This window comes from Marmota monax, unplaced genomic scaffold (genome assembly GCF_021218885.2).
Source record: "Marmota monax isolate L192 unplaced genomic scaffold, Marmota_monax_Labrador192_F-V1.1 WCK01_AAM20220418_F8-fsc00180, whole genome shotgun sequence".
Lineage (NCBI taxonomy): Eukaryota > Metazoa > Chordata > Mammalia > Rodentia > Sciuridae > Marmota > Marmota monax.
The window spans coordinates 1,028,999-1,044,167 of NW_026693881.1; the positions used below are offsets into that span (position 1 = coordinate 1,028,999).

General features: G+C 48.2%; 1 protein-coding gene across 10 annotated transcripts in view; it reads left to right on the forward strand.

Annotated features, from left to right (window-relative positions):
- The window catches only part of Ldlrad4 (low density lipoprotein receptor class A domain containing 4), a 369,921-nt gene extending 358,013 nt beyond the window's left edge, over positions 1-11,908 (forward strand). For all 10 annotated transcript variants that reach the window (XM_046462795.2, XM_046462797.2, XM_046462796.2 and 7 more), the window contains 2 exons: positions 3,444-3,497; positions 4,592-11,908. In XM_046462795.2, coding sequence (XP_046318751.1) covers positions 3,444-3,497; positions 4,592-5,122 — 585 coding nt within the window. In that variant the 3' untranslated portion in view covers positions 5,123-11,908. The remainder of the gene's footprint in view (positions 1-3,443; positions 3,498-4,591) is intronic.
- Positions 11,909-15,169: the final 3,261 nt, after the last annotated feature.

Here is a 15,169-nt window from a genome sequence, read left to right on the forward strand (position 1 = left end):
CTCGGGACATGGGGCACAGCGCCAGGTCACTCCTTGACCATTCAGAGGGAGGTTCTCCCCGCAAGAAGGGTGAGCACAACCCGCAGCTCCACCAACCACCCTAGGGTGACTTTGCCCATGGAGCATGTGACCACTGTGAGGGAGTGAGCAGAGACTGGAGTGAGCACCAGGTGACGATCGGGGTGGGGGATCCAGCTCTGGTCGCTCTCAGGTCTGGGTTCTGTGCCCAGTGGCATTGGGCCCAGGAGTGGAGTGACAGCTTCTCTGACTGTTGGCCCATTGTGGTCGCCACGGCAGGTCTCTGTGCCGCAGGGTGAAAGGGCTGGGAAGGAGTTCTGCGAGAGCAAGTGAACAGGCAGAGGGCCATTGTCAGCAAGCAGTTAAGTAAATTCTGAGTTATGTAGTTGCTAAAATAGAAGCGATGGCATCGTTTTTTTTCGATCTTGCCTCAGTGAAGCTGGGGACAGTGCTGGTGGAGGGTGGCGCCTGGGCCTGCTGCAGAGGAAGACTTGGCCGGAGCTGAAGATGCTCCTGCTCAGCTTCCAGCTGGGAAAGCGTTCGAAATCAGAAAACTGCTTAAGTATTAGGGGGATGGGATGATGGAGGCACTTCCTCCCATTGGAGATTTTAATGTCACTTTTGTATTATTCCTGCAAAAACAAGAGCTAGGCAGGAGGAGTTATGCCCACCAGGTCACCCCTGCCCGCAGACGTGCAGTGACATTCTGGAGAGGAGGGGCCTGAATGCCTCTTCCCTTGTAGTCCCCCTTTTCCTGCTCCAGGATCTGCTCTCTGGCTTTAGGGACCTCAGGGCAGGACACTTGTTTTCTCCCAAGCTAGCAAGTGTGTAGGGAAGAGCTATGCACTTGCTTTGAGCAACAGGAGCAGACGGGACACTGATACTGGCGTGTGTGGGACACGTGTTTGCCCTGGCCCTCTCTCTACCTGGCCATGGTGGCCTGGTCAAAACAGCCGTGGGGAGGTACATCATGAGACATGGCTGGGAGATGGCAGGCCACAGCCACGCCAGCCCCTTGCACCCCTCTTCTAGTCTCAGGAACTCTGAGGGACCAGGTGACAAGCGAGGGCTCTGGTGGTTTCCCCATAGCTGGCCAGAGCCTCTCCTGCGAGCCGCAGAGCCAGGCTCTGGGTGCGGTGTGGGAAGAGGGGCCCACGGTGGGTCGGGCTCACACACCTTCCCTGCGCAAATATTCTGCTGAGGCTCTCCCGGGAGAGAGCAGGCTTTCGCCAAGTTTAAGAAGGAATTGGTTGCTTGTGTAGCAATTTAAATTCACTGCACATTACCATGTGTCAAGCGCAGGGCTCCTGCTTTTTAAAAGTTGCTCCCAGAGCTCCTTCCAGAAGACCCCAGGGCAGGACGAGTCCCTGTGGATTGGCTTACCTATGATGGCCGTTGTAAGGAAAAACATGCACATGTCTGTGTAATTTTTTTAAGTTCACATTTAGAGGAAAAGATGAAGCAAGCATGACAAGACACAACAGCTGCCAGTTCTGGGGACTGTGAGTTTCCTAAAGAGAAGGAAGGTCGTCACTGTCAGGGAAGCTGTGGCAGCTGCAGAGACAGGAAGAGAAGCACAAAGGAGGCAGCCCCGGGGTCCCCTGTGACCATCAGGGCCCTGGCTGGGGGCAGGGAAGGGGAGCTCTCTGGAGGTGAACACAGGACTGGCTTCGGGGCTGAGGGCGGGCCACATGGCAGAGCAAGGACTTGAGGAGGAGCCAGCGAACTCCGCAGACAGGAGACTTGGAAGCCTCAGGCCTGGTGGCTGTGGGGAGGGCCGGGGCAGTGCTAGTGAGAGGGAGGTCTGGACAGGGCCCCCAGACTCTGCAGTGGAGCAGAGTGCAGGTGAGGCTCCCACGAGAAGCAGGGAGGTGACCAGGGAGATTGCTCTGGAACAGTGGGATGGGGGAGGGAGCTCGTGCCAGGGGGCTCAGTGCAAGCCAGTGCCCAGGTGACCTGGAGCCCTTGTGGACCTTTGCTGGTTCTGCCAATGTCTAGGGCGATGAAGCCACTGGGGATGAGGACTGTCATTTTGAGACAACAGAAGCCTCGATTTTGGGGACTCCTGGTGGCCTTGTTTCTGGCCATCAGAGGGTACCAAGCTTCACTCTGCCCTGTGTGCCATTGACTGGTCCGTTAGAGTACAACACTGAGGTCCCTGGAAAAGAAGAGCTCTGGGAGGAGCAGTGACAGTGGCCGATAGGCAGGTTGGCAGTGGGAGTCCCAGACACTTCAGGAGGACTCTGCAAGCTGTTTTCAGCACCAGAGTCACCACCGCAATCTGGAATCCAGTGCCGTCTTTGACAGGGGTGGGGTGGGGGAGCAGGAGCTGAGGGCTGGCGCCGGCCACTTCACTGAAAGGTCGCCACTTGATTCAAGTTTGGTCCTTCACCTGTCACCACGCCAGAGCTGTTATGGTCCATTACGTAACTTTATAGTCAGACCCTTAAGCCCACGCTTCCTCTAAACACAGCTGGGTTGGTTTGTATTTTTGCTGCTGATTCTGAATGGCCTGGAGTATCTTAGGAACGGTTGTGTGTGTTGGACAAACACCCTGTTTAGCAAGGAGGAGGTATTTATACTAGAACGGACGCTGGCCACAGAAAAGAATAGCGTGGCCTTGCGTCTGAGGGGCTGGGGCGTTTGACTGTGGAGGTCTTTACTTAGGGACATTTTTGGGCTCTGGGGAGACTGAGTGATCTCTAAAGGTCAAGCATACATATTCCTGGGAATCCAAAAATACAGGCTTCTGTAGCAGTAACAGACAGCTTAGGGCTGTAGCTGAGAGCCCAGCTGGCCCTCCAAGTAACCAAAACCTGGGCCCAAGGACTCTGTGAGAGAATGTTCATGGTGTTAGAAGTAACTCTCGCTTGCTGCTAGTCAGCCTCACCAAACACTTTTGAAGGAAATACATGAAACAACTATAGTTCATTTATACCTGTGAATATACCTGTGGGAAATAAAATCACTGGGGACATTTGAGGGGCACTCAGACTTTGGGAATGGTTTTTTGTGCTGAGTGCCCCAGCATGTGGGCATATGGGCTGGGGCAGCCTCTGCCTGAGTAGTTAACCCACACTCCCCAAATCCAGGCAGCGGCTGAACAGGGTTCCATGGTCATTCTGAAGCACATGAGTGTAGAGATTCAGTAATAGACTTCAAATCTGCTCCACGTCCACTGTGGCCAGGAACTAATACGTTTGGTAACTCTTCCTATTGTCCCAGCCCTCCATTTGGGTGTGAGTGGTACGAAGGACCAGTTCTTTCTTACTCCAGTTCTAGACAGGTTGACCACCGTCCAAGGAGCCAGGGGACCCCCCTTCAGTAAGTTGTGTTTCAGGTTGTTGGGTGCTGCTGCCACTGGGGTGAGACTAATGGTTCTCTTCTGTTTCTTGTTCCTTGCTTCTCTCCCCTCCCACCTTCAGGAAGGGTGCCTGTGGCCTTCAGGCAGCTCGGTGCCACGGCCAGGGGCCTCTGAGGTAAGGGGGTGGCAGAAGGGGTGGAGGGAGAGTCACAGCCACAGCCTGGGGTTAAGACATGGCCTATAACTTTGGTTAAGAAGGAGAGATTTCCCCTGGAATCTTCTAGGGCGTTATTTATGCTGGTCTAACTTGCAAAGAGCAGGAATCCCTTATCTTTGCATGATCCTGAAAGCCCAGTGATGTGGCTTGGCAGGTCTGGGCAGTTTGTACATGTCAAATAATGATGTAGTCCCCCATCAACAAGTTTAATTTTAAAACATGATTTTTTTTTCCTTTTAAGTTAAAAATAATGGTGTGAGAGAAACCAGTGACTATATTTGTGTCTATACATATATATATGTATGTATTAATATACGAGTATACATATAGACATGCACACACTTGTGCCTGGAAGATCTGTCTCCGCAAAGAAATTTTGATGGTGGAATAAACAAGAGGATTTTGTAAGATACATCTTACAAAATCCACTACCTGGATTTATTTTTTTTGGAAAAAACTATAATCATATTTACTTTGAATATAAAATACTTTTCATATTAGTGGCTAAAAGCCATAAAGGAAACATATATCCAGAATCCAAATAACTGGGAAAGTCTAGAAATTGAAAGAAAAAAGGTCACTTTCCCAGTTTTTACAGAAAATATTAAGACCATTCAACTGGCTGGCAGGGGCTGGCAGGGACCTGAGAAAGCTGGTGGCCTGTCTCGTAGCTCACAGCCACCAAGGCCTGGACAAGGTCCTGAGCCAACTGCAGGGCCCTCTTTGCTCCTTTCCTGTTCAGCGCCCTCTTGGGGTTACTGCTGGGTCCCATTTGAACCCTTGAAAGTGTAGCCCCAACCTGCACAATTAACTGTTCACCCAGATTCCCAGCCGGCTGCGGCTCTCCATTGCACAACTGTCCCGAATACACTGTAGCTTGGCATAGAGAGTGGCCTAAGTCATTAGGGATAGGACAGCTATTTTGGGTTCCTGGAAGTCTTCTCCTGTCTTGTCTGCGAGGGTGGGGGAGAGGATGGCCAAGGGATGAGAACATTCCACCCTGATCTCTTTGTGCTGAGAGCATCTTCAGGCCTCTCCTCTTTTCCTTCCAGATCATGTACGCCCCTCGGGCCAGGGACAGGTTTACTGCCCCGTCCTTTATCCAGAGGGATCGGTTCAGTCGCTTCCAGCCCACCTACCCCTATGTGCAGCACGAGATTGACCTCCCTCCCACCATCTCCCTGTCGGACGGGGAAGAGCCGCCCCCTTACCAGGGGCCCTGCACCCTGCAGCTCCGGGACCCCGAACAGCAGATGGAACTCAACCGAGAGTCTGTGAGGGCCCCGCCCAACCGAACCATATTTGACAGTGATTTGATAGACATTTCCGTGTACAACGGGGGCCCCTGCCCGCCCAGCAGCAACTCGGGCATCAGCGCGACCACCTGCAGCAGTAACGGGAGGATGGAGGGGCCGCCCCCCACCTACAGCGAGGTGATGGGCCACTACCCAGGCGCCTCCTTCTTCCATCACCAGCACAGCAACACACAGGGCGGCAGCAGACTGCAGTTTCAGCAGAACAATTCAGAGAGCACAATAGTCCCCATCAAGGGCAAAGACAGGAAGCCCGGGAACCTGGTCTGACCCCTCCACGCACACTTGAATCGAGGCGAGGAACCGAGGAGGGGAAGAGGCTGCGACCCTCCAGCGCACGGTGTTGTCCGGTTTCACGTGGTACAACTAAGTAAAACCAAATGTGCAAACACGGTCTTTGTTTCTGATTCCTTTCAGGGGAGTTGCATGCGAAGGAGACTGAGACAATGCGGACTTCCATCCGGTCTGACCGCCAATGGTGTTGATTTGGGGGCAGGGTGGGGATGGGGGAAGGAAGATTTTGGCAAAGGGTGGTTAGGGAAACAGAGAAGGGATGCTTTGAAGATATCATGAAATAGAACCACAGAGGTATTTGATTTATTTAATTCAGAAAGGAGACTTCATAGATTAAATGAGGCCAGAATGGCCTGTTTTGTAACTAACTGAATAAAGAAGGAAGCGTTATGATATATTATCATGGGGAAGAATCAGCCCTGTGGCTTTTTCTCCCAAGGTGTGGAACTTTTATTTTGTTCTAAAAATATGAAGCAAAATTCCTGTTTTGTGTGCCAAGGTATAAAGTGGAGAAGTTAGATGAATGCAAGGAGCTATTCTTTGTTGAGATGGTGTGTTTCCAAAGTTGCACTATTGATGTTTAAAATATATATGAGGGAACTGTTTTGCGTGAACTTCTGTATGTTGCTTGTCTTTTCCCTGTGGGTGGTTATTAGGCCCGAAGAACAGCCTAGAGTGATCCCAGAATCACACACGAAAGCGTATTTGGGGATGTAGCCTAATATTTACCAAATTCTGTAAATCAGCCCAGTGCTGCTTGCTGCAGGAGTTTGCATCCTACCTGGTGCATCACTGAGGCACCAGGAGACGCTGGAATGGAAGATAGGAAATACTAAGTTCCGGCATTTCTGGCTTATTTGAATTACTCTGCTAGTTTTAGGCTGCATACTTTATTAAAAATGAACAAATGCATTTATGTATCCAGTATCGTGCAGTGCCGCCCTTGCCCGCCAGCAGTGTAGTTCCTCCAGTAATTTAGATTTTTTTTCACTGTAGCATGAAATATATTCAGATACATATTTTTTTTTGCAATAAATTGTTTAAAATGCAAGGTGGTTATTTTGCATACTGCTGAAATATGTGACTCTCAGTGTGTCCCGTTGCCTCTCCCCTTTCCCAGGTAGCTCAGTTCAGTTCTGCAAGGCCGGTCAGTTCACCCGGAGGCTCCCAGCGGCCACCTGCATATAGCTTGCCCAGCACTTGCTGTGTAAGCCATGCTGGCAGAGGTCCTTGGAACTGATGGAAGGGCACCTTGTCTACCAGTCATGGTAACAAGCCATTGCATTTCACAAATGTCACATGGAACTCAGCCTGCAGACCTGCCTAAACTCCCACAGGGATTCTACCTTCCCTGCCCCCAGCAGCCTCCCTGTTGATGGCAAGGACCAGGGGGTCAGTTAGAGGACAGGGGCAGGTGGGGCTGTGACTGTAATAGCACAGGACAAAAAGCACAACCCGCAGTTAAGATGCAACCAGAACTGATTCTATATATTGTCTTAGTTTTAATATTCCTAACATTTGCAAACATTCATTCTCACAGATAAAAAACAAAACAAAAAAAACTTTCTTCTGCAGTTGTAAGCACTGGCTTTGTCACAGCAGCAGCTGGTCAGGTTAACATGTTCTGCACCAAGCGAAGGACTTATCTACAGTGGCCAGGCTGCTTTCCACTGGGCCTCTCTGGCCTCTGCACATAACAAGACCAATGGAATGGTGACCTGTGACTACCAGCTATGCGGCTTGAATGTCAAGTTGTGTGTGTGTGTGTGTGTGTGTGTGTCACTGTGTTCTTGGAGGCAATTCCTCAGACACGTGTCTCTGTGTAGCTTGCTGAGAGCTGGAGACTGTTTGCAAGCCCTTGTCCTGTCTGATTCCAATCTGCTGCTTGCTTCTGCTACTTCCTCAGTAGGTAAGTTGCTGCATTTGTTTTGAGGTTTGGACCTTCCCTTAGATGGATACATTTCACATAGTAACATCCATAGAACTAGGAGGAGAGAGACAGATGGCCAGCAGTTGTCAGCTCATACCCAGGACCCTGCCTGGGAGGACTGCGTTTGAGGGTTGCAGTGGAAATTCTGAGGTTGGCTTCAGTTTCATTCCAAAGACCTTCTTTCTGAAGGCCTCTATCAAGCAGGGAGAAACCAGCCCTCAGGGCAGGGGTTGTCTTGGGGCCAGAGATGGCCCTTTTCATGACTCTGAAGGCTTCCTGAAAGGTCCCTCACTCCCTGGGTGTCACATCTGTATTTGAGAGAAGCTGGGTCCATGACACAAAGGTGAGGAGACACTCATCCAGAATGGATCTCACTGGTGGGGACTTGGTATGGCTGGATGATCAGTCAGGTGTCCCCTGAGACACAGGTGAGATCAGCTCACGGCTTCATCATTCCAAATCTTGCCTGCAGTTCTAGAAAAGCCAGTAAATCCACCTATTAGCTCCACCTCAGATGGCTTCATGAGTCTTACTTTCCTACCTGCTACAGGAAAGGGCTAAGGCCTGAGACTTGTAAATTCTTTAGTAGCCTCGCAAGTGTAAGGACATTCTGTAGATGTCGATAGTATTGGCAAAACAATCATTTAATTCAAGTAGCTTTAATCATCCTTCAAAAGAGGAGTCCCCCACCCTTCAGGTACCCTAGAGAATTGCCTTGTAAGTTAATCAGTTGTTGCAAAGACACAAACATAGTGAAGCTTGACTTCGAAAGGTCTTTGAGGCTGTGCCTCAGTAATGAATTAGTTTAAAAGCCAAGGTCATAAATTGGATTAATAGTCAATTTCCCTTGACACAGGGAGGAGATTTAGATCAGTAGCTCTTCTGAAGGTTGTGGCCTCCCAGCTCATAAGGTGTTGAACGAGCAGTGTTTGTGGTGATGCAGGCCAAGCCCATGTGCTGGTGAAACCAGCGATTCAGGGTCTGAAAGGTCTATAATCATGGATTATTCCCACAGAACACTACAACAGTTAGAGAGCGAAACTCCTAGGCATACCACTGAGACTTTTGTCCCTTGTCATTGGGATTTCCGGGAGCTCTAAACCTAAGCCCTGCTGAACCCCACCTGTAGGAACTGTCTTCTGGCTTACCTCTGCTTGTTCAGAAACAATAGCATTTTCCAAATACCAAGCAATCTTTAAGCAAGAGATTGTGAAACAAATCACACATTTAAAAAGTTGATGGCTGGATTATCAGTTAGGTGTCCCCTGAGACACAGGTGAGAAGATCAGCTCATGACTTCATCATTCCAAATTTCGCCTGCAATTCTAGAAAAACCAGTGAATTTACCCATTAGCTCCACCATTGGCTGGGGCATGGCATGGCTCAGGATAGAGGGTTGGCCTAGCATGGGCAAGGCCTGGCTTCCATCCCCACCAATGCGGAAAATTAATGAGTTAACTAGTTGATTTATTTTTCATGTTCATAATTGATTGATAAAGCAGTTTGACAAGCATGCTCTCTGTCCTTCCACACACCCCTGCCCATCATAACACACCAGCCCAGGAAAAAATCTCAAGGTAGCCGAGAACAGATGTACCATGAGGATACACTGCTTACTATTGAAGCTCAAACTTGAGTGAGCAAATGCGAGCCCACCGTAACCTGGGAGGTCTCAGAGCAGCAATGGCACTGGGTCCCCAGATAACTGTTTCATTCTTATCTTTCTAAGAATGAGAGGGGTTCAAAAGGAAGGACCTTCAGAAAGCTCTGATCTAGAGGATTCCACTCTGACCCCTGCCTTCCCCTCAGAGCCAGTAGACCCTCCATGGTCCATCCAACAGTTCTTTCAGAGAGGCTCCTGGGTAGAGGACTTAAGAAAATACACTCAGTCCACATACTTCTTTTTTTCTGTATTGGAGATTGAACCTAGGGGTGCTTTACCACTAAGCCACATCACCAGCCCATTTCTAAAAATTTAGAGACAAGGTCTTGCTGTGTGCTTAGGGCCTTGGTAAGTTGTTGAGGCCGGCTTTGAACTTGTATGTACTTGTTGATAGATACAGAGGGCAGCCCCACATGGCAGTAGTCACCCACAGTCTCCTGTCACCTCTGCTGATGCTACTGGGGGAGCATGGCCACCGAGTGTGCTGTGCTGGTGCTTGCTGAGTATAACTCTCTTGCACACTATCACACTTTCATAAAATCCCCAAACCTCTTCAGTGTGAGTGAAGGGATGTGAGGATACTTGCTTTCTGCTATCTTTTTGCTTTTCTTGTCTAAGTGACTGAAGCCAGTGCTTAGAGCCAAGCCCAAGCCCAGGTCTCATGAGCACAGCCCCCTAATTCTCCTATTCACACTGCAGTAGAAGGCCATGCCTTCAGCCTGCTTAGGGAAAAGGACACTGCTGGGTGACAAGGTGGCAAGGAAGGCAGCATCCTTTTCTCAGCTTGAGAACAGTAGTTAACAGTGGCCCACACAGTCACCAATCACGAAACTGCCTGGTGCTTGCTTTGGAGGCACACATACTTAAGTTGGAACGCTGAAAATTGGCATGGCCCCTGAGCAAGGACAACATGCCCATCTATGAAGCGGTCTGTATTAGAAAAAGAAAAAAAGGAACTCTGACTGCACCCAGGTCACAGCGGCAGGTTAGAGGCTGTCAGCTGCCCCGAGACCAGAGATGTGCCCTCCTAGCCTTCGGCAGCACACAGGTGGTAGGATTCAAGATGTCATTTAATGCCTAAAGCTCTTGCTTAGTGCAGGTTGATGTTAGTGCCAGGGTTAGACACTTGCTGCTGCCCCTGATCCTGAGTTGTGCACGGCAGAGGCTTGGTCCGGCGTGGGGACATCTTGCTGAGAACGCAGCGCCTTCTTCCCCTGGCCTTTGCACCAAGCATTTGAGCTGGGCAGAGTAGTGTGCACGTGTGACACCCTGTCATCTCCAGCTCTGCATGTCTCTAAGCAGTCAAGGTGCCTCCTGTCTGGCTTCAGCAGATGCAGCAACCCAGCCCTGCTCCTGTGCTCCACGCCCCGACTTTTGTTGTGCCTCACTCAAAATGGTGCTTCTTCAGTTGTCTGTCTTCTCTTACGTTTTTATTTGTAAGGTGCTGTATATAAGTTGAATATATTATGCACATATCCTACCCAATGGGTAGAACAAAAATTGTTAATACTGTACTATAATGTATAGATGATACCAATTTTAACAGAAATGGCATAGAATTTGTGAATGCCTATGTGCTTGGTCCTCTTTTGTAAGGAAATTTGCAAATGGATGCATACAGATAAAGTCTATGCAGTTTATTTTCCTATTAAATACCAATATTATAACACAAGGGAAAGAAGTTTGAACAAACAAGCGACAGCTTATGACCAGCGTATATATAGCAATTGAGTTGCATCTTTGCTGTGAAAACACTTTGAAAATATTTTTTAGAAGTCGCACAGCTTTATGGTTGCCACTAGATGCTTCTTATTTTAGTCACTTTAGAAACGCTCAGCTGGACAAGCGTTAGTTATATTTGAGTCAGAAAAAAATGACTTCAACTTGCTTTGTGAGCAGACATTACCTGGTGGTGCGTGAAGGGCTTGGGCCTCAGTGAGAAGCGCAGGGTTTTGTCATGTCAGAGTGACGGGCCGGCCTGCAGCAGAGGACTCTGTTGGGCTTTGGGGCATTTGTGACCATGTGTGTCCAGAGTTTCTCTGTGCCTTTTCCTCTTGTGAACTGAAGCTGTGGAGCCAGTGAAGAGGGGGTTTTGTAGGGAGAGAGCACCTCAGGAAAAACCAACCCGTGTGGTGGACCCCGGTCTCAGGAACAGTGTGTGCCATGGGTTAGCATCAGAAAATCAGCGTCAGCCAGCCAGGCCAGGACGCTCGAGCCATCCCTGCGGTTGTCCTATGTCAGTCCTGACCCAAAATGCCAGCGGGGTTTTTGGGTAGAGGTTACAATTCCAGTTGCACATGAAGTCATGCCTCTTTCAGCTCAGTTTTTGGTGTCTCACTATCACCTGTTTTTCTTCAGAGTCTATTTTTTTTTTTTCAAACAAATAAAAGGTCTGTAACACCGTGTCCATAGAAACCACTGCTGAATGTTGGCGTGGGCATCAAGTGTTGTCCAGCAGGGCACTTCACACAGTTCTGCCCATCTGATTCATGATCCCAGTCTATTCTGTCACTGGAATAGTCTAATAGAGTCCATATTTTTAATTTGCTTTGATGTTACTTTTGAAAGTCACAATACAATCATCCTTCTACCTTCCAGAAAATGTCACTACTGGTTATCCTTAATCCTAACACCTCTACAATGCAAATATCAAATGCTGGGGGATTAGGATTAGGTTGGCCTTCCTTTAGCGAATTCTGAAAGCGCCATGAACAAGTGCCCATCTGTGTTGGGTCTCAGGAGGCAGTACCACTGGCACCTGCAGGGGACACTGGGACCAGCATCGAGATTCAGAAACGAAGCTGCCACCCTGGGTCTGGCGCATGTGAGAATGTTCTGGACACGTCTGTAGAGGTACCAACTTGTGCAGCCACAGCATTGCTTTCTTTCTGCAGACCCAACTGAGGCCAAGACCTTCTAGTCCATGATACTGGTTCCATTTAACATGCTTGTTGTTGTATCACTGTGTTATTTTCATGGCTTTCAAAATTCACATTGTCATTGTATTCTTGTCTAGTTTAAAGCTGTTTAAAAATATATTATTCACAGCATTTACTTCATTTAATTTTTATAATAAAGCAATCTACTAAAAAAGTACAGCTGTATTTGAACTTTTCAATCTTTGTGAGCTATGATAATCAGAAGTCATTAAAGTCCTTTTTTAAAACAACCATTTGTGCTTAATTTTCAACATACCTCCCAGGTGCAGAGAGATCCCTGACTCTCCTGTAATCCACCTCCTTCACCTGAACACTGGGGATTAGTCCTTAAGCCCAAGGTCTGTAATAGCAAGGCTCTTAAAAAAAAAATGTTCTTCTGCGGAGTGCTGTGTGTCATTTTTGAAATCAGGTTTTTCTGCTCGTTCTTAATGCTGTGGTCAAACCATAGCACAAAATCATTAAAAAAAAAAAAATCAGTGACATACATTTGTCCCATGGTTTGTCTGTTTATCTTTTAGTCACAACAAATGTGTAAACTGACATGTTTAGGACCTCTCACAGAAACACTTCTTATTTCGTGGTGCTGGGGATGGAGCCTGGGGCCTCCGCGGGCCAGGCAGGTGCTCTACCACTGAGTGGAGCCTGGGCCCAGAGAAGCACTTCTGATGGTCCCCAGCTGAGGCTCCTCTCAGCTTGTCACTCTTGACCAAATGACAAGTGTGCCAGAAACAACTCTGGTCAGGTCACTTCACAAGATTCTCTTCTCATTCTGAGTCCTGCACAGAGCACTCAGAGAGGGTTCCTGGGGCGGTGTGTGTGGGGGGGTGGTGCTGCCAAGAGAACGGTGGACCCACAGGGGACTGTGGATGGCTGTCACACAGTGAGCAAAGGAGACTCGACCTGAATGGGAATTAAGGTTTCTGAGGAGAGCTGTTCAGCAATGGGACAAACTGCCTCAGCAGGTTTAGATTCCTCAGCACTGCAGGGCTTCACAGGCCACAGTCTGCACTGAGATGGCAATGTTCTAAGGTCTACATAAGCATGTAGATTCCAGATGAGGAGGCTGTGAATGCACAAAACCCTACACAACCTACCAAGTTCATCACAAGTGAACTTAGCATGGCTACAATTCATTATTGCCTTTTTATGTACTTATAATGAACAAATAGAAACTAAAATTTAAAAAATACTATCAAAGTAGTTGTATGGGCCTGAAATCCCACTTATAACATCCATTTTTTATTATGAATCAATTTCCTTTTGGAAAGCCAAGCAGGTGGCACATGCCTGTAATCCCAAGAGACAAGGGAGTGAGACCTTGTCTCAAAAAAAAAAAAAAAAAAAAAAAAAAAGGGCAGGAAAAGGGAGGTAGCTCAGTGGTATAGTGCACCTGGGCTTAGTTCCCAGTGTCACCCTCCAAAATATTTTGGAAAAGGGATTAGAAAAGAGCCCTGAGAAGGAACAGGAATGGTAAGAATAGATTTTTTTTGGTGACCACCAGCCACACACTGCTTGGCGATGAATTAGGTAAGCTCTTGGTGCAGCAGCTCAGGAGGGAACTACAGACCCCCAGACCTGCTCACACTGGCGCCAGCATGAACTTTCCTCCAGGAGAAAGTTCTATATGGAAAGAATGGGGGCTTAGGACTAGGTCTCAACCTGATGGTCACCCTAGGGCCCTCCTGTCACAATTGAGAAGCAGGCCCCTCTCTCCCCTCTGCCAGCGGGTATGCTGTCAGTCTGGGACTGGCTTGGTGTGGGCTTGCCTCAAAGCTAAGGTCCCATAAAGGATCTGGGAGCCACTCCCAAAGGACAACTAGAGAATTGTAAGAGGTGTTGCTAGGCTGGGTTCTTTGGTCAGCTGTCTTGACAAGCCACATAGCCATGCCCTTGTAGGACAGGAGACTGGGACTCCACTCCCATCATCCAGGGTGGCCCTTGAGGGGTTCCCTTCTTCCCAGGCACCCTGAATGAGAACTGGGCAAGTTCTGAAGACTCTGGGAAAGGCCCCAAGGCAGAAAACCAGAACCAACCCATGCAGCCTCCACCACAGGCCATGCTGGAGGTGCTCACAAGGCCAGGCGGGGGCACTGAGTGTCCACTTTCTCTGTGGCTTTCTGGTCAAGCTCAGGGCCTAACAGCAGCACCCTCTCCTTGACAAGTTTCTACTGCCCTGGGCTTGCTTATGCTCCAAGCCTAGCGACCCGGGGGATCCTCCACTGGACCCCAGTGCTGCCTGCCCCAAACTCCTCTCAGTTGTGAAGCTAAGCAATTCCTGGCTCTCTCTGACCAATTTATTTTACTCATTAGCTTGTTTTTGAAATAAGGAGAGCTGCTACCTGTCTGGTATGCCAAATTCACCAGGAATCACACTGCCAGGCTGCCCTGTTCTGGTGCTGATACTCTGGAACCTTTCAGAGTCCAGAGTGGCTCTGGAATAAAACGCAATTCTGCCTGTGATGATACACACAAAACACTTGATAATGAGCCTGTGACTTAGAACATCATGATTAGATTTCCCTCATTATACTGTTTTGATCTGTTTGGTTTAAATGAATTCTAATTGAAATGCATACTTAAAAACTGCAGCCCCAAAGTAAAACCTCTGCATTTGTTAATTCAGATTTAATGCCATGTTTCTGTCAAGACATTAGCTTTTGCCCTAATAATGCAAACCTCGTTCACCCGACTTTACACTCTCACTTTCAAAAAAATGTCAGAAGTGCGAAAGCTCCAGTTTTAATCATTTGAACACAGCATAGCTGCGATTAAAAATACACTTTTAGAAGGCCTCACTAGTGAGAGCATACATTTTTTAAAAAGCTAAAAACTCCACAGTTGTATCAGGGGCTCTTATATAATTTAGCCTGCCAACAAAGTCTTTTCAAAGTTGTATTTGTCTCCACTGTTAGCAGTCATCTGTAAGCACAGAAAGTTCTAGCAATCTACATTAGCAAATTGAGCAAACATGTTCTGAAGTCCAGACACAAAGGCCCCACCTCACCCCCAGGTCCACCCAGCCTCTGCCTGATGCCCACCTGCTGGGAACCCAGGCTTCTTTAGGTAAGCTGAGGCTGCACTTGCCATGCCCTGTCTTTGGCTTGGGTCTCTTGTCAGGTGAGGGGCCACCTGGACATTTCCCACGTGCAGTTAAAGGCAATACAGGCTTTGGGGCCTGCAAGCCAGGGTGGGTTTACATGAGCTTCACCTAAAGTGACTGATGATCCTGACAGGGATGGCTGAAATACGTGTGTACACAGAAAATGCTGCATTTCCTTTGTAAAAAAGAAAAAGCAAAAAAGAATCTGAGGTTGGTTTTAAGGAGTTACAGGTCAATTGGTATAAGGGAAGATACAGAATTGTCATTATTTCATGTGCCATGCTTTATGAAATTGTCAAAAATGGAGTAAAAGGTTAGCTTTCACTATTGTATTTGATTAAAAAGTGAAGGAAAAGTTCATAAAGTAACAAGGGTGAAGCCGAGTTCTTGC